This window comes from Glycine soja, chromosome 11 (assembly GCF_004193775.1).
Source record: "Glycine soja cultivar W05 chromosome 11, ASM419377v2, whole genome shotgun sequence".
NCBI classification, from domain to species: Eukaryota; Viridiplantae; Streptophyta; class Magnoliopsida; order Fabales; family Fabaceae; genus Glycine; species Glycine soja.
This window is the reverse complement of record NC_041012.1, coordinates 5,949,906-5,971,668: the sequence shown is the minus strand read 5'-3', so window position 1 is coordinate 5,971,668 and position 21,763 is coordinate 5,949,906. Positions and strand designations below refer to the sequence as shown.

Below are 21,763 nucleotides of genomic sequence, written 5' to 3'. Positions count from 1 at the left end.
AACAATTAACTGCATATGATAAATAGAGATAATATCATTAGTTATTTTTTCAATTTCATTTAAATTTCAATACTATTTTAGTATTTCACTGATTAATTATTATTTTAGTATTTTTCTCTTATAATTATAGTATTTTCTCGATCATTTCTTCAAATGGCACCAAATGTTTAACACCAATCCAGAAAGAGAGGAATAGACGAATGGAAACTCCTCTTGTTGGCACGAGTCAAATTTTGGTGGTATACTTGTAATCACTCTAACGATCTAATGATTAAGTAAGTACTTTTACGATGAGGTTAAAAGTATAGAAGTTAGATAGTATATTTAACTATTTAAGACCTCTGTGGCCTATTTATATTATTTTTGTATTTTAAATTTTTTTATCAATAATTTTCATTAATCTCTAATATCATGTATATGTATTTGGTACAAAGAAGAGAAGAGAAAAAAGCTATCCGATCGGTATAAATTGACCTAGAGAAATCTGCACTTTACTGAGGAAATCCGTTCAATTTTGAGAGAGTAAGAAGTTATCCTATTTAGTTTAATAAACTTTTTTTTTCTCATAATCCTCCAATTCATCTGAGGAAAGAAACTCTAATTAATTCAAAATTTAGTCGAGAAATAAATAAGTCAGAAAATAAATAAGTCTGATAAAACATTATTTATCTTAAGAATGATTAATATTTGAACAATTTAACCTTAATTTCAATGCATGAACTACTTTATCTAATTACACAGTTTTCTAACATAGTTTTGTTACATTATATTTTTAATAAGATGATAGTTATATATGTGTTTATTTCTATCTTGATTAAAGCCAGTAAAAAGAGAGACAGATACAAAGTTAAATTGCATCTCATATGATCCATTTCCATATGTGAAATAGCATAGTAGTTGGCCGTTAAACAAGGTTAAGTGAGGTACCCCGGCGATTCAATAAGGGTGGGAGAAAACTCTCTCATTCAAATGAGGACTTTGTCTATACATGATAAGCACAAACACCAAGCAAAAAGGTTTTTCTAGTAATGACAATGAAATTGAGAATCCTGAAGATCTTCTTTTTGAGTATGTGGTACAGGATCTTATAGTTGTGAATCATTGGCAAACAAGATATTAGATCTTGCACACCACTATCCAACACTTGTCATTGAGAAGTTGTGACTTATTGTCAGTCAATTTGAAATTTGTGACATGGTATCAAATTGTAACTTCCAAGTTTTGAGTGAAAGGAAAATCTCTTATTCTCGTACCTTCCACATGCATGAGTTATGAAGAAAATAATTTATAAGTCTCATTGATATCAACCTCATATTGAAAACTGACTTGACGTGATTGAGTTTTTCCTTACGGTGTTTTTAGTTGCCAGGGTGAGAAGTAGATTTGGATTACTTTTCAGGACTATTGATAGAAATAAAAAAAGATTATTGATGTTACTATGCTAATGTGGTTGTTAATTTTGATTATAATCAATTTATTATCTTAAGAAAAAAATAGTTTTTGGCGATAGACAAAATTTTGGATATTGTGATTTAAAAGCTAACAGTTTTCAAATAACTTTTGTTTTGCTTTTCGTTTTTTTTTTCTTTCATTTTTTCAACTTGCAGTTTTCAATTAAAAAGCTCAGTAAGTGTATTACTCTGTCCATTACACCAAAATGGTGTTAGATACTTGCTTCATGTTATTTGAATTTACTTTTTCATTATAGGTTTCGTATCATTTGGAGACCAGCTGAAGACATTGCATTCTGTGTTGCACGTTTCTTCTCTAAGAATGACACTTTTACTAACTATTATATGGTAAACAGCTTTAACCACGGCTGTCCAAGCTTTGGAGCAAAATTTTAAGCAAAATCTAATAACTATCATTTTGATTATCTGTTTTGACAGCATTATGGTAGAACAAAATTTTATAAGCTTCTTTTGCAACAACTCAGTATCATGATGGAAGCTCCTCTTGATGAATACGGTTGGGCACATTGGACTTGGACCCTCACAAATTTTTAGGAGACACTGCTAAACTCAGCTTTATAGATGTCCACCTTAACCTCATGTTTATGTGCTTTTGTTTGTGGATTTAGGTCTGCCAAAGGAACCAAAATGGGGTCACCTAAGAGCCTTGCATGCAGCTCTGAAACTTTGCCAGAGATCTTTACAATGGGGAGAATTTTAGTAAGGATTTAGAGGGAGGCCTTTAGTTTCACTTCAGAAGAAAAAGCAGGACAAATTAAATGTAGGAGATTATTTACACCGTGTTTGTATGGTAGAGCTTATGAAGGACCAGGAAATGCATGCACTGTTTGTAGATTTATTTTGAACATCTATCAGGTTTAGGTTGTTGATTTTAATCATAACCCCTTCCCCCAAAACAGAGACAGACAGAGCGATAGATTTCAGTATTGTTGTGAGCAACAAAAAAGATGAGAAGAACATGATACGCTCAAATAATAATTATTGATCATGCCTCAATTTCAAATAATATACTCTTGCGTATATAATGGGAACCATGGTTGCCATCCAAAGTACATAAGAAAAATACAAGTGAGGTTATATAACAACATACAAAAACTCACTAAAAGGAATTGGATAAAGCTGCAATAGAAACATGGAGCACAAAGATCAGGATTTACAGAATGCACGAAGCGTATTGTCTAGAGCCTTTCTGTCATAATCCCCTGTGAAAACACAATTGCCTAGAGGACCCTTTAGAAGGATAAGCCTTAGCAACCCATCTGCTACCTTCTTATCCACCTGATATACCAAAATAAATGAATAAGCCCTAATAAAAACAAATTGAACATTAAAAGGGTATTGAGAATCAGTACTTACTGCCATGACAGATTTAAACATGTCCACAGTCACGGTCTCAGGAGGGGCTGTGGGTAACTTAGCCTGTTTTAAAATGTCTCCAACTCGTTTCACAAGAGAATCATCAATCCAACCTAGGCGATATGACATGTCAACAGCCATTACCTGTGTACATTGGCATACAGATTCATGAAAATAGACCTATAGACTTTAGTATTAAACACAAATGTAAGTACAATTCACGATATTTTGTTTTAAAAAAAAATACCGTGCCAGCTGCAACAGCCTCTCCATGAAGCCACTGCCCATAGCCTACCCCAGTTTCTATTGCCTAAAATAAGTGCCACGGGAAAGAGTAAAAATAAGAGAGGAAAATTTACGGAAAAGGAGAATCCAGAAACAATTTTTTTTGGGAATAGTTTGATGTCACAGCATCACAACAAATAAATGAAGATTATTAAATTTTTAACCATTATATTTTAAAATCTACAATATGTAAACAATCTGAGAGATTATGAGACTGAAAGTTTCATTAAGTCATTACAAATAAACTCAAACCAATATAGCATTAAAGGGGCATGAATAATTAATTAATCAAATGTCTGACGTTGCCTTTCATTACAAACTAACAGTGATAAAAAAAACTTATAATGCATATTTTTCTTAATATTCTTCATGTTCTATCCTCTTTAAAAACTTCAATTCCCGTTTGAAACAACTGAAACTATTTGGTTTGGGACACGCTAAAATAAACTTCTACACCATCTTAGCAGCTAAATTTTTCTCAAACAATCTGTCTCCATCTTACTCGAACTTTTTTTTTCATTATGTTGGCAGTTTTATATTTGGTTATCAACAGATAATAATTCATAACCTAATGTTATAAATATTATCAGGAGTGTAAAAAAACCTATGGAAAATTTTCAGAATGCAGATTTCACAGTTTTACAACCTCATAATAATTAGTCATAGACAATCACTCACATGACCAAATGTATGACCCAAGTTCAATGTTGCCCTCAGTCCACTTTCCTTCTCATCTAAGGACACAACCTCAGCCTTGTTTTCACAAGATCGCTTTATAGCATATGCCATTACACTAGGATCTCTGCAGTGGAGGACATTAACTTGTAAAAACTGAAAGAGTAGACGGGAATTATGAAAGCAGGTGCACAACATTTTGATAAAAAAGAATAGATCAATGCAACTAGACAGTATGTGGCACTAATTATCTATCATGCACAGGTAATCGGAAAATACTATCATATCAGTATCCATTCCAGATATTCATATAATATATCAGTACTTGTATTTTTAGTGCAATGTTGTTTTGGATATCCATCAACTTCACAGTATTTGCAAACTCAATTATTACATAGGGACTTGAGAGAGGGGGAACACATGTATCTTGAATAGGGATAGGATAATCACATGTAGGTGATTTTATTGTATTTTATTTTTACTTATATAAGTAAAGATATCTTATTTAATATATTAGCCATTCCTGTATCTTAAATTTCTGAAGAAAAGTATTGTATTGTATCATACCAGATATTTCAATCTGTAGCAGTGCAACATAGCTAATAAATAATGAAAAGTCATAAAGCTCAAGCTTAGGATATTTTTTCCAGCCAAAAATACATATTTTAACATAACATTCCCAGAAAATTAGATTATTGCAGCACATTAATTAATAAAAAAATTTACCTTGCCAATAATAAGTGCATATTTTTCTCTTGCCACTCAAAAAACTCTGCATCCCTAATGAGCCCATACTTTATAACCTCTGCTAGCCCTGATGCCAGTTCCCTATCCGGTAGCGTATTTAATGTGTCTGTGTCTATAAGCACACACTGAGGTTGGTAAAAGGTACCGATCATGTTCTTCCCAAGGCGGTGATTTATCCCAGTTTTTCCACCAACTGAAGAATCGACCTGGGAACATAATACACAACCTAATGAACAGGGAATGGGATAACATAGATAGCAGAGAGCCAGAGACTAGAACCATTAACATTAGCCAGAGCCACAAAAGGTCTAATAAAAACATATCATGAAAATAATTTTCTAAAAAGAGCAGCAAAAGACCTGTGCCATCACAGTTGTAGGAATCTGAATAAAATTAACACCACGTAGGAAGGCAGAGGCAGCAAAGCCACACATGTCGCCAATCACACCACCACCAAGAGCAACAAATGTACACCGCCGGTCGAGCCGCGACTCGATGGCCTTGTCAAAGACTTTCATAAGAGTATCCTATCAGTTGAACACACAAAGACTTTCTTATGCAATTCTCAAGAGTGCCAACAAACACCACAGCCAATTCAAAACACATGAGACCTACCATGTCCTTGTACTGCTCACCATCAGGTAAAATTACACTCTCCACAGAAACATTCGGGTTTCCCCTTGTCAAAGCATCAACAACCTTGTCTAGATAAAGTGGCGCAACGGTTTCGTTAGTTACAACTAGGACTCTCTTTCCATGCACATGCCTATTCCAATAGTGAGAACAGAGCACTTCAGAATAAATATTAAACAAGAAATAAAATCCATGCCTTGTTAGAAACTTTAATTGAATTGAACTTCTCCCACATACCATTAAATTTTATAGAAGCTCTTTCATTTAAAGTCTCCAAAAGTTGAGGCACATATGTTGATTTTAGCTTAGAGGAGACTTCAATTCATTCTATCTTCTTATTTTCTTCTCTTGTAAGTACTCATCAAGAAGTTTATCCAAATAGAGTCTATCAGCCTAAGATACAAAAGAGTGATACTGTACACATTGCATCGGAGATATAAGATTGATCTGGCGGTAGAGGGAGAAGGGAAGGAAGGAGGAGGCACGGGTTCGAATCCCCCGCTAACAAGAACTAACAATTAACATTTGCCAATAAAAAAAAAAAAAACTACATTCATTGCACTATGAATTGAGTAAGTATAAATCCACATACAGACATATTGGAAATAATTACAGTAAATTGAATTGATGAAGGAACTATTAATATTATAAGCACCTCTGGAGATAGTCGGGTTGGTTTAGTAACCCGGATCCGATGTAAATAGGATAGCTCCGGCTACCCAAATCGACTTCGACGATGGTGGGAAGAGCGGGTTCGGATTTTGCTGCGGAGGGATCCATAACTTGAGAGGAGGTGGCGCATATCCTTGACTTGCGAGAGGTGGAAACAGAGGCCCAGGCCCAATTATTATTAGAGTTGAAGTGCAAATGGTTGTTATTGGAGAAGAAAGAGGGTTTGGGGATTGGAGTTTGTTGGTTGGCGCAGAGAGAAAGAGAGAAATTGGTGGCAGTGGAAGCCATTGGGGGAATCAGCGATGGAATGGGTGCGACGGTGTGGTTTGGTGGTTGCTGAGTGAAGAAGCCAACAATAACAATAACATGATGTGCCTGTGCCTGCGCCTGTCTTCCTTGAACACAAACACCACTCCGGGGTAGGTGAGGAAACTGTTTCTACTTTCTAGTGCATGTTTCGTTGATATCAGTTTTTTATATAAATAAATAAATACATTGTTTTTTAAAAATACTATAAATTAAAATAAAACTTTTTAACTAATATGATAATAACAACAACGTGAGAGGAAGAAATTTTGGGACCCAATTAAAATAAAATAAAAATTTAATTAAAATTTTTATAAAAGTATAAAGACATGCAAAGTAATTTAAAAAAGCCACTTTATTAATTTATTTGTTTTTGTAAGAACTTTTATACAAAGAGTGTTTGACTCTACGTTAATTTTTTAAGGGGAGAAAAGTTAAAAATAAGTCAGGTTTAATATATCATTAATGAAAATATATTTAAAAAATATTTTGTAATAAGACTTTTAACTAAAACATAAATTTATCTTTTAATAAAATTAATTATAAACTTTTATACACAAGCATTAAAAATTTGTTATAAATTTTAACATTCTTATGTTGTGTTATACGCTTTAGTCATTTTATTAAATTTATAATTTAAAATATACTTGTATATAAACTTTAGGTTTTCTTTTTGCCACCTTTAAGACATTTTGTATGTATCGTAATCTTATTATACTCACGTTATAAACATACATTATGTTTGAGTTATAAGTCAAATGAATAATAATAGAAAAAGTGAAGAATCAATTTGAAGGGACAAAGAGTGAAGTAAAATTAAGATCAATGGACAGATAATTAATAGAAGTTAAAATACTAGATTATATTATTTAGACATCAAAAATCAAAATTATGTACATAAACAAGAATGAGGTGATCCACCTGATATGCTGCCTCCTCAATCCATTATTTCTTAGGACACTCAAATGATATTATCGAAGAAGAAAAAATTTGCGTAAATAGAAGATGAAAAGATAAGATAATGCAAAATTGTGATTCACACACACAAAATATAAAATTTCTTAAAAAAAATAATAATATAAACATTGACTAAATTGCGAATTATATATATTACTATGAAATAAAAAAGAAGCTTGTACAATTTTTTTGACAAATTATATCTAATTGAAAATTTATTTTATTAAATTAAAAGTATTAAATAAAATTAATTATTAAAATAATTTCAAAATATAAAATAACAGACAAATAATAAAATTAAGATTGATTTAAAAAATATAACAAGATAAATAAATATATCAAAATAAAAGTGTAAGAAAATATAAAAATTTAAAATCTAGAAGCTAATCTTTAAAAAGAATTATTTTAAGTAATGTTTCAAAATATGTTAGAAGTTATTAAAAAAATTTATTTATCAAATAATCAAATGAATTTTTTAGCTGATAAATTAAATTAAAAAATAATTGAAATGTTTTTTTAAACATAATTATAATAAAAAATATTTATATTAATAATAAAATAAATACTTGTTTAAAATATTTAACGTAATAGTACTAATTTATATTTAAGGAAACAAAATATTTTATTAACACATAATAAAATAATTAAATGAAAATGAATAATACCTAAATCAATTATAAATAAATGTTATAAACATAAATCAATAATATAAATAAAAAATATCCATTGAAGATTTATAAACATGCATTTACGTTTTTTTATAAAAATATTTTATTTATTAATGAATAATATATTTTATCAGTGTATTACTCTTGTATTATTTGAAATGAATATTTCACTAAATTATAATTATAATTATAATTTTCTTAAAATTTTCCCAGTGAATAAATTAAAATATTTAAACTAAAACTAATCAACAAAGCGTTTACTTTGCCTAACCTTGTTTAGAATTTTCTTGGCAGCAGACGAGGGTTGTTTTCAAGGATTATCTGTTCTTCTTCCCCTGTCGTAATCTCAACGAAGGAACAATCTTAACCGGAGAGATCGGGTTTTCTCGTAGGTAATTTTTCCTTCTCCCCTCTGCTTTAGGGTTTTCAAAAAGGTTTATAAAAATGCAATTAGAGAATCAATAATCGAAATCACCAACATCAAATGCCCATACTGAAATACATCCGCTTCCCCTGATTCTGAATGATACAAAGTTTACGTCTTTACCCTTTTTCGCTGTTTGGTATGCTTGCTGGCACTGTGAATCATACTTCTTTGTGGGTTTTCTTTGACTTTTTGTGTCTTCCTCGTACCAAGATTTTTTGTCTACTATGCTGCCCATTTCACCAGTGCAAACCATTCTCTCATTTATCGTCAATGTGTTGGTTTTGTGTTGAATGCACTTTTTGATTCACCACTCTATGCAGTGTGCACCTTTACTTATTGTTAGCCATATTCAACTCGAATCCTATGGCAAAAAAAATAAAAATAAAATAGAATTCACAATGTGTTTGGAATTGTGTCAAAGTGACTAAGACCCACATTAAGGCTGAATCTACAGCGCGTGTTTGGTGATGGATTGATCATGTGTCTCGTAAATTTTAACGGGCATACATAGAAGCTACTTTTATTTGCTTAAGAATGGACACACATCCCTTGTCCTAACAGTAAGCATAAGCAGAAGCTATTTCTATTTGCTTCAGAATGGGCACGCATTCCTTGTCCTTACACATGGACAATATGTTGCATTGAGTTAGATGTCATTTCTTGCTGTGTGAAATGTGAATGCAGTTCCAAACACCTACGCACTCTTGTTATTACCATACTATTGTGTCTGCACGGGTATTGTGTGTGTTTATGTCCCTCTTTATCAAATACTTATGTACATTAAACTATAGATGGCAGGCCAACTTGCAAGATCAAGAAGACTAGAAACTCAGCAGCAGGATCAGTCAAGGGCTAAGTGGACGACATCACTCACCAAGATACTTGCAGCACTGATGGTTGACCAAGTACATAAAGGGAATAAACATAACAATTTATTTAATAAGAAAGCATGGAAATATATTTGCGACGAATTTTACAAAAAAACAGGTCTGAAGTGGGACAAGGAACAACTCAAAAACCGATATTCGGTCTTGAGGAGGCAGTATATTATTGTAAAGTCCATTCTTGATCAAAGTGACTTTAGTTGGGATGAAGCCACAGGATCTATAACAGCTAATGATGAAATTTGGGCTGAATACATCAAGGTATGTTTCTTCATCTTTTATTTTGTTGTTATTAATTAAATATCAAAATATGGTGCTGCTGAAAGAATAAACTTTGATCATATGACATATGGTCAGTATGACCTTTCCTTGTAGACTGTTTGGTTTAAAGAAGGGGAGGAGAGGAATGATAAATTATTGTATGGTCTAGGACCATGTGTCCATGGTCCTCAACGATCTCCATGACTCAACTGAGTTTTATTAACTATTTCATAAATTGAAAAACTTGACTGCATGTCACGTGGAGATTGACTTTGGACACATGGTGGTCTCGGACCATACAATAATTCCTCATGGAGGGACAACTTGTTTAATAGAGGAGGGGAGGAAAAATAAAATATTTTACTATTATACTGTCATGGTAGATAGATAAAGACAGTAAACTCCAGTGTTCAATTAAGTTAAGGATGATTAAATTATAGCACAGCCCATAAACTTAAAGTATTTTTCTTCTCTTAATTTCCTTAACATTGGAGGGAAGACAAAAACGGGGAGGTGTGGATTTTGTCCCCTATATTTACCTCCTTTCCCTTTAAACAAGCTATTAAGTATTAACGAGGATCAACATTCATGGATGCTTTATATGAAAAATGTTTCTTAATTTTTTTTTTCTCACCAAGCTGAAGATAAAGCTTAGTAGCCGGATTAGCCCATCTGAGATTAATTTGAAATTCTCTAAAAATTTGCTTTTCATTTTAATGATAAAATGTGGAATAAGTGTTGTTAACAATTTGAGAATGTTGTGGCATAATCTGTCTTTAAATTGAAACCCTGTTACTTTTTAGAAGAATTCTAGCAACACATTCTTTATTGTTGGGTAAAGTATTAATCCATGCGGAACCCATGAAGCATGTGTTCGGTTTGGATTATTTTGGATAAAGTATTTTTTTAAAGCTCTTAGGAGATAGAAAGAAAATAATATTTTTCTTAATAAGTATAACTAAACACACAATAAATAATGAGACCAACTTTGATTTCATGAGGGTGTTGAAATGAATGTGTTTATATATTACTGGCATTTTGTTGTAGTTTCTATTATAGCTTGTACGGTAGGATATCTTTATCACTGACAGGAGATGTTAGCTGTGCTCTATAAATATACTTTATTAACTTTTTTTTTTTTTAAATTACAGAAACATCCTGATGCTGAGACTGTCAAAACCGGTGGCTGCTCAATCTTTAAGGAACTTTGCACAATATTCTCCGAGCCAGCAACCAACGGCAAGCATGAATATTTTGCTGCATCTGAGGGTGAACATACTTATACAACTCTTTGTCCAGAGCCCTTGAACACACACCAAGAGGAGTCCTCATCAGAATCCCAGGACGAGGAAGATGCTACTAATGACTTTCAAACAGTTCAACCTACTACACCTACTGCAATTTCTACCCGCAAAAGAGGGCGTAAAGGAATTGATGATGCTATTGCAGATGCCATATTTGAGATGGCGTCTGCTTCAAAGATGAGGGCAGCTGCCATAGAGCAACAAATTGCTAGATTTAGCATGGCTGACTGTATTAGGGACTTAGATTTGATGCAAGGTGTTGATCAACAACTGTATTTTGCTGCTCTAGAGCTGTTCGACAAACCTAATGCAAGGGAGATATTTTTGTCTCTCAAAAGGGATAAACGTTTAACTTGGTTGCGTCGCAAGTGTGCTGTTGCATCCAATTAATCTTGTACATGCAGGATGAATAAAGAGGCAAAAAAATTTTTGGTCAGAGTTTGATCCGTTTGTGTTAAGTTATTTATGATTAAATAGTCTCATTCATATCACAATACTTCCTGAATTATTAATGTCAATGTTAAAAAAATATATTACAGGACACCAGTCCATATTTTCAAATATGGATCAATGAACTTGTAAAGAACCTGCCAATAATTAATTAGTTGAATTGCAATTGAATCAAAGTTAAAAGTTAAATTGGTAATTGCTAAAGGAAATTTTTAACATATACTTGCTTTTTAGGAGGATTTTTGTAAGTTATATATATATATATATATATATATATATATATATATATATAAAGTGCTTTTGCTAAGTTTTTTTAAGGTGAGTGTAACTTTCAAAAAGCATTTTTTAAGAGAAAAATTTTATTCACAATATGGTCAAAATAACTTAACTTTTAAAATAATTATCTTTAAATAATTTTTAATTTTTAATGTATACTTATTTTTTTTTTAAAAAAGTATTTTTCACCAACGACAACTTTGAATTTTGAAACTGCACTGGAGGTGTGATTTGTTAAAATACACATTTCAAAAAATGAATACAGGTTAGCAAATCTAATAATTAAATGTATATTTAATATATTACATAACATCAAATAATAGTTATATAAATTAAATTATGTAAAATTTTAAATTAACAAAAGATTATCTAAGATAAAATTTTCATTTTCATAATACAAAGTTAAAATAATAAGATTCATTATTTAACAAATATGTTATAATAAAATTTCTCAAAAAGCTTAAAAAAAGGTATTTTTTTTGGAAGAATTGATATAAACAGGTTTTATCTAACTAAGTTTTAATTGATTTTTTTCTTCTGAAAAAAATAAATGATTTTTTTTAACACTCTAACCCGTTAGTTTGACCAGCCAAATTTTTTGTTGGAAAAACTCCAACTCCCACGCTTCGTCAAGTTAAAATAGACACTTTGTAATTAAAGGTAGTAATGGGAGTACACGATTGTAATTCTCTAATATGAAAATTCTTCCACTATACAAAATAATAGTAGGGTTAAAAGGATGTATTTACAAAATTTACTCAATCTAGGATGACTCACTCTTGAGAATAGAGACTTCTCAATCTATTTATCTTCTCTCTCAAGGAGACTCTAGTGGATTCACTCTTGTCTTGAATGGTTAGGAATGAAAGTTTCTACCCTTATTTATACTACTCCATCTCCACAATGAATGATGGAGATTACTTATATCCTATGGTAGAGATTAATTCTCTAAAATGCTCCACATATTCTAGAAGTCTCTACACTTTTCTACTCCTTTTCATATCATTTATACTCTTCATAAGGTTTCACACATCTTAAATATTCATGAGGTTTTCACATTCTGTCACAAACTTCTATAGAATTCTCCACTACTCTAAAGTTTCTCCAAAACATTTTAAAAAAATTTACATTTTTTTTTAAAGTTCTAGAATTTTCTAAAATATCTCCAATTCAACATTTTTAAATCCATGACATCAAAGCCATGCGGTCAGTAGTAGAATCGGATTTGATTTGTTTTATCCAGCAAACAAACGGAATATCACATTCAGCATTTCATAAAAATAATTATTGAAAAAATCCATTATGACCATTTAACATTTATATTTTTATTTCAAATTTTCGGTTATTAGAAGAAGGATTTTAAATCCATTATAGAGTAGGTTTGGTCGGCAGTCCTCGTACCAAATTAAATTCCATTCCGCACAAATAATTGCAACAAAAGAGTTCTTGCAGGAAACGTGACAGGATCAGTGATTCGTTTTATTTTATTGGTTGAACGCATTGACAAGACACGCACGTTAAATGAAAGATCCATATTATTATTCCTTAGCAAAACGTACAACTTCGCAACAAACTTCTCAGTACTATAATCATCAAATTTTCTCCACTATATAGAATTAATTATATTAACAGTACATAAAGAAACCAATTCAAGTGAAACCCATGATAAGTGCTTACGGATAAAGATTCTACACCAAAACTTGCCCAAAAAAAACGGTGAATTAGATTGCACTCTCCCACTGGCCTCCACATAAGAGTGGGTTTAGGAGAAGTATATTATATCATGATTCATGATATTGGTAGGTGTAAATGCAATCTAAGGATATGGGCAAGGGTGATGATCATCATATTCATCTATACATAACATATCAACTTGAATTCTCTCCCTTACGGTAATATTCTCTTCACGTCATGCTCCTGTTCAGCAGCTTTGGCTTTGTTGTATACAGACTCAAAAACCTCCATGCACACACTTGAAAACCCCACAATCCCTTGAAACACATGAGGGCAACCCATTTGCAAGTTGTTCAGTGTCATTGCCCTCGTTACACTCACTGACTTGTCGTATTTGCTCTTCTCTTCCTCTGCCTTTGCTCTCAAGGCATCCACCTTAGCGCGCTTCTCGGTGACCGGGTCCCTGGTTCTCAAGCTACCAGATGATTCTGGCATGGAGTATGGACCATACTTGCACTCCAAGGACCGCAGCTGAACCACCTTCTTCTCGAGCTCTTTGAATGCGGAATCTGACTTCTTCTTCTGTTTCTGCTCCTCTGCCTGTTGCAGTACAATGGCATGAATAACTGTCAACAAGCTTTTTATTCCTTCGGATGCTACCTTGTCCGGAATGCGGTCGACGGCGAGGTGCCATTCTTCACAAAGGGTGTATATCTTAGACTCCTCGGGGGTTCGGTTTAGAGGGGTTTTGCTGAACTGGAAAAGGGTGAGCCTTAGCCAACCTGTGAGGGATTGGATGTAATCGCGGTGGGCCTTGAAGAGGTTGCAGAAGGATTGGTGCCACTGCTGTACTTCAAGCTCCAGCTGAAGAGTTGATTGCCTGTGAATCTCAGATGTAGGGTTTTTTGATGGTATGGTGTTGAGGTACTCTAGCTGCTGAACTATGTGCTTTTGGACTTGGTGACACTCATACATGCTTCTCCACATGCACATTAATCTGCAACATAACAAACACACAATGCTGAGAAAGGATTATTTATTTCTTTCTAAACATTATTATGATAAACTTATCTATAAACACAAGAAGAAAATGAATTAAGTTTTTTTTATAAGTTAAAATCAAGTTATGAGTCACCATTTTTTTATCAGTTAGATGAGAGAGTTTCTATAAAAATTTAAGTACATAAATTGATTTAAACTTACTGAAGAAAGTCAATTTTTTTCACTTTCTCATTTTCTTCTTTTATAAGTGTTTATCCAAAATATTTATGAAGAAATTTATCTAAAAAAATAGTCTGCATTCTTGTATTGTAATGTCAGTTATGCCACTGACAATGAATATTTATGAAGCAAGTAAGCAACAATGATGTGAGCCAGGACAACTATTCAGTGATGAAAGTAAATAAAATGGTCATCGAAGAATTTGAGTTTTAAACCGTTCGACAAGGGTCAAATTATGGCAACAGTTTTGCCTGTTCCCAACAGAGAGTATATCACGTTTTTCAAAGTGTCCCTTAACTAAGTATTGTTTGTACGCGTTGCCAAAGTAAAAAGGATATCATGATTTATGAACAGAAAACACAGATAAGAATCATCAAGCGGGGACCATACCATCCCGTCCATTGGTACATGTATATCATCATTTATCCAATTGAAAGTCCAATGGGAAATTATATGATACAATAATGTGACTAATGTCGAGTCCAAGAAATAGGGGATTTAGAAGCGAAAAGCCCTGATCCTAAGGAAACTAAACTTGATCAAATATGAGATTTTTGGGCCGTATGGATTGTACTTGTCACAGTCAAGCGGGTGGTCAGGTTTGTCTTCGCCGAAAACAAGTTTGAAGCACAAAATTAAATCAGTGAAAACTATAAAGCAGTCAAAAGCAAAATAGTTTCTACTGTCACTGATGCTACGCATGTATATATTCTGACCCAATTTGTAGTTGACTTTCCATTCTATTACATATAGTAAAAAGCTTTAACTCAGTTCCTTGAAACAAAAGCGAGCTCCCACGTCTTATGCATGCCATGCCTCTTAGCTTTTCCCACTCCCACCATCAAGCTAAGACCCCAAAAGGGTCCCAACAAAAAAAAAATGCATCCCTTGCTTTAAGATTCAGTTGCTTATATGCTACTAAACAAGTGTTTTTTACTATTGCTGGATAACTTTTTCCTTTAGCTCATGACCATCAATCCCATTTGTGACACAAAGTTAAGCTATAAAAATAAAGTGGACTCTAAAATGAGAGAACTTACCCTTTTACAAGCTCAATTAGTTGAGGGTAGAGCTCTACCTCCCTTAATTTGATGATTTCAGAAGATGTACTATCAATGGCCTGAGAAGCTACCATCATTTGTGACTCTAATTTCTCCACTTCTTTCTTTGTCTTCTCTGTCTTCACATAGTCTGCTCTCTTCATCTCCACCTTCCTTAGGAGTGCCAGCTTCTTCTCATGCTCCATCTTTGTAGTCTTAGCATTCTTTAACCCACCAAAGCAAACATTAGAAAAGTTAAACAACGATTAATGGGAATTATCCAATTATCATCTAATGAATCTAAAGAAAAAGTCGGATTTCCTCTTCAAGTGATTTAGAGGGGACTCCAAAAGGGAGACAAGGAAATGCAAAATTGAACTCAATCTAAGTAGATGAACACATAACCATAGCACCAATTACTTGTAAAGAACAAGACTTCTTCACCAGACCCACACCAAATTTTATGCCCAAAAAAGAGAAATCCTCTCCAACCTTTATTTCCCTTTCCTTTTCCTTTTATTATTATTATTATTATTATTATTATTATTATTATTATCAAAGGAAGCTCAGCTCAGCAAAAAAGCAACACACCTTGACCTCTTGGTACAATTTCTTCTCCCATGCATGTAACCTCTCCACAGTGGAACAGTGCCCAACACTTCCAACTCCATTAACCCCAAAAGTACCACCAACAGAAACAGGAGTTCCCTCAGCCAGCTTGCCAAACCCATTCAGCTTTGGACTCGAACCCCAAGCCCACAAGGACGGACTCAAACTCCACCCATAGCTGTGCACTTTACCTACCACAAACAACAATTACAAACACAACCCTTCAAAATCCAAAAAATCCTGAAGAAAAATTACCAACTTGAACAACATACAAAATCAAACAAAAAATAAACAAGGGGGTCAATTCAACATAAGGTTAACTCCCATTTGCCACAAGCAAATCTCAGAGAGATTCACACCCCACAAAAGGGGTTAACACCTAACACTCAAAAAATTGTTACATGCAAGTGAAGGGTGGCTTACATGCTTTACTGTTATCAGAAAATCCAGACTTTGGAACTTCAAGGAGCAAAGAAACATGAGAACCAGCATCAGCAGCTTTGAGAAAATAGTCATCAAGCTCCTTGATAACTTCAACAAGATCCTTGGTACTGTTCCTCGACACCACCATTGCAAGCTCACTAGGTGTCTCCTTGGAAAACCCGCTCACCGCAGACGGCGGCGCCGTCACACTCGCCGCCGCCATCACCACCACCTCTGACCCTGTGGTGGTCGTCGCCTCCCACTCCTCCTCCGTCACCGACCGTGAAGCCACCGCTGTCGCCGCCGTCATGAACGGGTCCCAGAAGTCCCAGGTGGAGGAAGACACCGGAGGAGGAGGCGGCGGCGGCGGCGGCGGCGGAAGGGCGGGGGAGGAGGTTGTGTCCGAAGTCCACGTGTAGGAACTAGGACTCATCGGAGGAGGAGGTGGCGGCGGCATGGGAGTGGGTGTTCGTGGCGGCGGTGGCGGGGGGATGGGCTGAGGGCGCGGCGGAAGGTGGTGGTGATGGAGGACGGTGGTTTCGGCATTTGCGAACTGAAAGAGTGCAGAGCCAGTGGCGCGGAGCGAGCGAATGTACATAACATGTGCAGCGGAAAAAGCGTGTCTTGCTTGCACGAACTGCTTCATGTAACGCTTTCTGGCTTTGCAACGCGACACCGTTTCTTCCCTCTCTATTTTGGAGTGGCAGCAACCCATCTTCTCTTTTTGTTCTGATGGGATCAGTTTGGTTGAGTGAGGGAAACGAGTAAAGGTTGGTTCGTGTCTGTGTCTTTTGCTATGCTCAAAAAATGGGGTGGTGGTGGTGGTTCTGCAGAAGTTGCCTATTTTAATGCCCTCGAACTCTGGCTTTGGCTGGCAAGAGCCAAAGGTACTTTATTTTTGGGTCAAAACTCAAAAACCTTCACTTGAACTTGAATCGGAATCTCTCTACTCTAAAGTAGAGAGAGATAATGCAGTTTACTAATTAAGGAATGGGGTTTTGTTGAGGATTTTAGGTTATGTGATGTGCTGCATTTCTCTCTCTCTCTCTCTCTCTCTCTCTTAGTAGAGTGGCAGCAATGGTAATGGAGAAAGAGAAGTAGCACACAGACAAGAGGCTTTGGGCAGAGAGCCTGCAATTAAAAAAGACAGTAAGTTTTATTTTTATGTTTGGATTTAAGTGGACGAGAATACCCCTCTCCTCTCAGGGCTTATACTGTAATTTAAGGGGTAATTTTCTCTTTATGAAACATGAAGTAACATGCATGTCGCAGGGCAAGACATACCCTAAGGGTCGGTGCCAGATCAGATGCACGGATGGGGGATATCCTCCAAGGCTCCAACAATTTTAAAACAGTGATTTGGGTTCAAGATTAGGGATCTCAAACAGATTCTCTAATATATATTTTTATTATTAATTACTAGTTAATATTTAAAAAATCAAAAGCATAAGCATAACTTCATTAAATAAAAGTAAAACTTAAAATTGGGTGATTTTCATTAAAGTACAAATCAATATTAAGAAATATACTAGTAAAGAGTAGTATATTGAAACAACATATTACTAGTATATTTTTATTTTATTCATGTAATAAAACTATATAGTAATTTCTATTTTTCATTACTCTCTCTTATTTTATAAAAAATTGTATGAAAATAATATATAATATTTCTCTTTTAGCATTTGGAAGTAGACATAAAGGCCATCTCGTCTCATGATTCTCACCCGTGGTTTGGGATGGGAATTGTTTCAAAATATTTTCTATTGAACAAAGAGTGTTACTTTTTCAATTTGACAAGCAGGAATGTCGCATAAGTTTTGATGTTATGAATAGTATATTACTTCTTTACAAACTTCACCGGTTAACTTACCTGTCCCAACCTTTTACTAATAACTAAATATATCATTTGTGTTGCATGCAAGTTAGAGTCTCTATTTTATATATGATGGTACTATGGTAGTTTAAAGTTCCAGTCATAACAATGATTTTATAAGAAAGCAACATCTAACTTTCATATTAATCACGTTAATTAATATTGGCTGTTAGAACTGAATCTTCTCCTTGTGAAGGAAACAAATGAATGACGACAGCAAATTCTTTATCTCTAGCTGCAGCAAAGTAATCAAAGGAATAATGAAATCCCTTACTTGGAATACCAGCATCAACATCAGCTTCCTGTTCTCTCTCGCTACATATAAAAACCCTTCAAACGCAAAAGCCTCTCCACACCTGCTCCTTCCTCTCCCACAAAACAAAGTGCACGTTGCACCTGCAATTTATAATTAACTTGTGCAATGGCAAAGCCTAGAGTTGATGCTGAGTATCTGAAGGAAATCGAGAAGGCTCGTCGTGACCTTCGCGCTCTTATCTCCAACAGAAACTGCGCCCCTCTCATGCTTCGATTAGCGTACGTTTCATTTCTTTCTCTATATATCCATATATTTAGAACATTAATTTCATATAGCAAACATCTAGTGACAATAATATATAATTTGTAGGTGGCATGATGCTGGTACTTACGATGCTAAAACAAACACAGGAGGCCCTAATGGTTCTATCAGAAACAGACAAGAGTTGAATCACGCAGCAAACAAGGGACTGGAAACAGCACTTGCCTTCTGTGGTTAGTTTGATGAAATTAAATTCTCTTATATTCTATCAGTTTAATCCTCACTGATTTAGTTTTGGTTTCTTTGGATAATAGAGGAAGTGAAGGCCAAACATCCAAAAATTTCATATGCCGACCTTTACCAGGTTAATTATTTTTTTAGTTTTGGTATATACATACACACACACACATATATATATATATATATTTCTCGTGATAAGAAACTAGTTTTGGTTTCGGTATCTAATTTTTTTCCCTTCATTGATATTTGGAGTCATAGATTAACTTGTATATCTGCGATTGGATTTGTATTTCAGCTAGCTGGTGTTGTTGCAGTAGAAGTTACCGGGGGGCCAACTATTAACTTTGTTCCCGGGAGAAAAGTATGTTTCATGCGAAAGTTTTGTTTGGCCTCTTCGATAACATTATCTTTAGATTTACTATATACTACTTTTCTTTATTATTATACTAGGATTCATTGGAATCTCCAGCAGAGGGGCGTCTTCCAGATGCCAAACAAGGTAAATCGATCACTGTGCTAATTGTTTCGTCTCCAGTTTTTTTCTGCCATTCCTTCCCTTGATAAAAACTATTTTGCGACCTTACTTTTAATTTATAATAATACTCCCTTATTTAAAATGTCACACTAATTAGGAAAATAATCTTTGGACACTTAGATGCTAGAGAGAAAGGAGAAAACAAAATGAAGTGTTATCCAATAACATGGTTACTTAAAAAGTCAATTAACGTGAAAAGCTCTCCCATAGGTTGGCTCTGATGTTCAATATTGTTACCATTTGACAAGAGTTGAATTTTGCAACCTGCTTATCGTATAAATTGCCATTTCATTACGTTAAACGTTGTTCACTACTTACTAGCTTTGACTAAAACTTTTGGAGTAGCCAAAAGCCCATGGACAATTTTTTTTTTATGTATATAAATAAGGGGAGCCAAAAGCCAAAATGACTATACACTGACACTTTTAATTATAACTTATATCATAAATTTATTAATTTTTAAAATAAATATTTAAAATTAATTTAAATAATGATTTATGATTAGATGATAATAAAAAATTATTTTACAGCCTGAAAACACATGGATTAATCTCTTCAAAAAATTCATCGATGTATATGAAATAATTTCAGGTGCGTCGCATCTAAGAGATATCTTTTATCGCATGGGTCTAGGTGACAAAGACATTGTGGCTCTATCCGGAGGTCACACTTTGGTAAAAACAATATTACATCCTAAAGTTCTTTAATTAGTATATAGTTAAAGTATACACTTAATCTCATCCAATTCACTTCAATTGTTTGTATTCGTTTAAGGGTAAGGCACATAAAGATCGTTCTGACTTTCATGGTCAATGGACAAAGGACCCTTTGAAGTTTGATAATTCCTATTTTGTGTAAGATGTTCAATTACACTACATACGTCAATTGTTTTTTTATTTAAAATGTATAAAAATAAAAATAATTGAAATTTCTCGTAACACTAAACAGGGAATTGCTGAGAGGGGAGTCAAAAGATTTACTGAAGCTTCCCACAGACAAGGCTCTAGTTGAAGATCCTAATTTCCGCAAGTATGTTGAACTATATGCGAAGGTAACTACAGACAAAGAGTTGAAAACATTTTACTGTCACTATTTTTTTTATCAATATAATAATAAAAAGAATTTTGGTTCACACTAATAATTTTCAATTGTACTATGTAGGATGAAGATGCTTTTTTCTCAGATTATGCAACCTCACACAAAAAACTCTCAGAGCTGGGCTTTATTTTCAAGAATCATCGTTCCATATTGGCCAAGGGAGTTATAGGAATTGCTATTGTCTTAACCGCGGTGATCTTGGGTTACTTACGTGAACTGAACAAAAAAACCAATTGAAGAGACTATTATTAACATAAATGTTCTAGTCCCCACAACAGGACACTTGTTTGATTTTCTTCTTTCCCACAAATAAAAAAGCTTGTATATAATTGGTGCACTTCAAAAGTTTCCAAATGTTCCTTAAATATAATCTTCATTTTATATCTTTAATTATGTTTTTATCTAAATAGGTTTATATGTTACTTTTTGAAAATTAATATCATGCAACGGTGGACCAATCATAATTTCGGACTTCAAGTGGTAAAATAAAATATCTGCAACTAGAGTTAAATAATGAACCAATAAAACTCCTTCCCTTGCATTTTAATTTTTAACATCAATCAAGTTTGTTTAGCTCATTTAAAAAGCCATTAAATCAAATGCTTATTATTTGGTCAAAACCAATAATTAGTTATAAGTTTGCAATTGTATTTTCTTGGAGTTTCTCAAAACTCATGAAATAACATGCATGTTAATTAGTATAGTAAATATAAAAAAAGTTTAGATTAAATAAAATGTGTGAGTGTTATAAATTTATTGAATTATTTTCAATTCCTACTAACAAAAAAAGAAGAGTATAATAAATCCTAAAGAAATATTTTTTTTTTACTACAAATCCTAAAGAAGTTTTATATCTGTTATTTTGAATATTTAATTAAAGGTTAGACACTAAAATCAAAGATTTTGATATATTACAATTTTTTGACAAATAAATGTGAGATTTAAAGTATTAAAATATAGATTAAATATATGAAATTTAAATCTAATTTTGAATTGAAATTTTTTTAGGGATTTTGAATTTTTAAAATGTGTAATTTGAAGATATGGAACGCTAGATAATCAATCATTATAAGTGAGAAGGAATATTTTTGAATTGGTTATTAAATAATTAAATTTAAAACTAAGAAATATATATTTGAAAAGAATAAAAATTAGGAATA

General features: G+C 33.4%; 4 protein-coding genes across 5 annotated transcripts; 2 read left to right on the top strand and 2 right to left on the bottom strand.

Moving 5' to 3' along the window:
- Positions 1–2,420: 2,420 nt before the first annotated feature.
- LOC114376315 (3-dehydroquinate synthase, chloroplastic-like) lies at positions 2,421–6,295 on the bottom strand. Of its 2 annotated transcripts, XM_028334392.1 has the most exons (8): positions 5,824–6,295; positions 5,151–5,301; positions 4,895–5,062; positions 4,515–4,741; positions 3,792–3,915; positions 3,076–3,138; positions 2,829–2,972; positions 2,421–2,750 (listed from the first exon to the last, which is right to left on the bottom strand). In XM_028334392.1, exons 1-8 carry the CDS (start codon positions 6,126–6,128, stop codon positions 2,619–2,621), a joined length of 1,314 nt encoding a protein of 437 aa, XP_028190193.1. In that variant the 5' UTR covers positions 6,129–6,295; the 3' UTR covers positions 2,421–2,618. The 2 variants fall into 2 exon arrangements, with proteins under 2 accessions (XP_028190193.1, XP_028190194.1); XM_028334393.1 differs by lacking the exon at positions 3,076–3,138 and having other exon boundaries at positions 2,435–2,750.
- A 1,742-nt stretch (positions 6,296–8,037) lies between these two features.
- On the top strand, positions 8,038–11,089 carry LOC114376317 (L10-interacting MYB domain-containing protein-like). Its single transcript, XM_028334395.1, has 3 exons — positions 8,038–8,163; positions 8,990–9,343; positions 10,495–11,089. The coding sequence occupies exons 2-3, from the start codon at positions 8,990–8,992 to the stop codon at positions 11,035–11,037; spliced, it is 897 nt and encodes a 298-aa protein (XP_028190196.1). The 5' UTR covers positions 8,038–8,163; the 3' UTR covers positions 11,038–11,089.
- A 1,870-nt stretch (positions 11,090–12,959) lies between these two features.
- LOC114376313 (nitrate regulatory gene2 protein-like) lies at positions 12,960–17,469 on the bottom strand. The gene is made up of 4 exons (XM_028334390.1): positions 16,341–17,469; positions 15,900–16,108; positions 15,309–15,532; positions 12,960–14,044 (listed from the first exon to the last, which is right to left on the bottom strand). The coding sequence occupies exons 1-4, from the start codon at positions 17,053–17,055 to the stop codon at positions 13,261–13,263; spliced, it is 1,932 nt and encodes a 643-aa protein (XP_028190191.1). The 5' UTR covers positions 17,056–17,469; the 3' UTR covers positions 12,960–13,260.
- Positions 17,470–18,474: 1,005 nt separating this feature from the next.
- On the top strand, positions 18,475–20,993 carry LOC114374988 (L-ascorbate peroxidase 3-like). Its single transcript, XM_028332719.1, has 9 exons — positions 18,475–18,747; positions 18,839–18,963; positions 19,045–19,094; positions 19,266–19,331; positions 19,421–19,469; positions 20,097–20,179; positions 20,280–20,359; positions 20,454–20,556; positions 20,667–20,993. The coding sequence occupies exons 1-9, from the start codon at positions 18,635–18,637 to the stop codon at positions 20,838–20,840; spliced, it is 843 nt and encodes a 280-aa protein (XP_028188520.1). The 5' UTR covers positions 18,475–18,634; the 3' UTR covers positions 20,841–20,993.
- Positions 20,994–21,763: the final 770 nt, after the last annotated feature.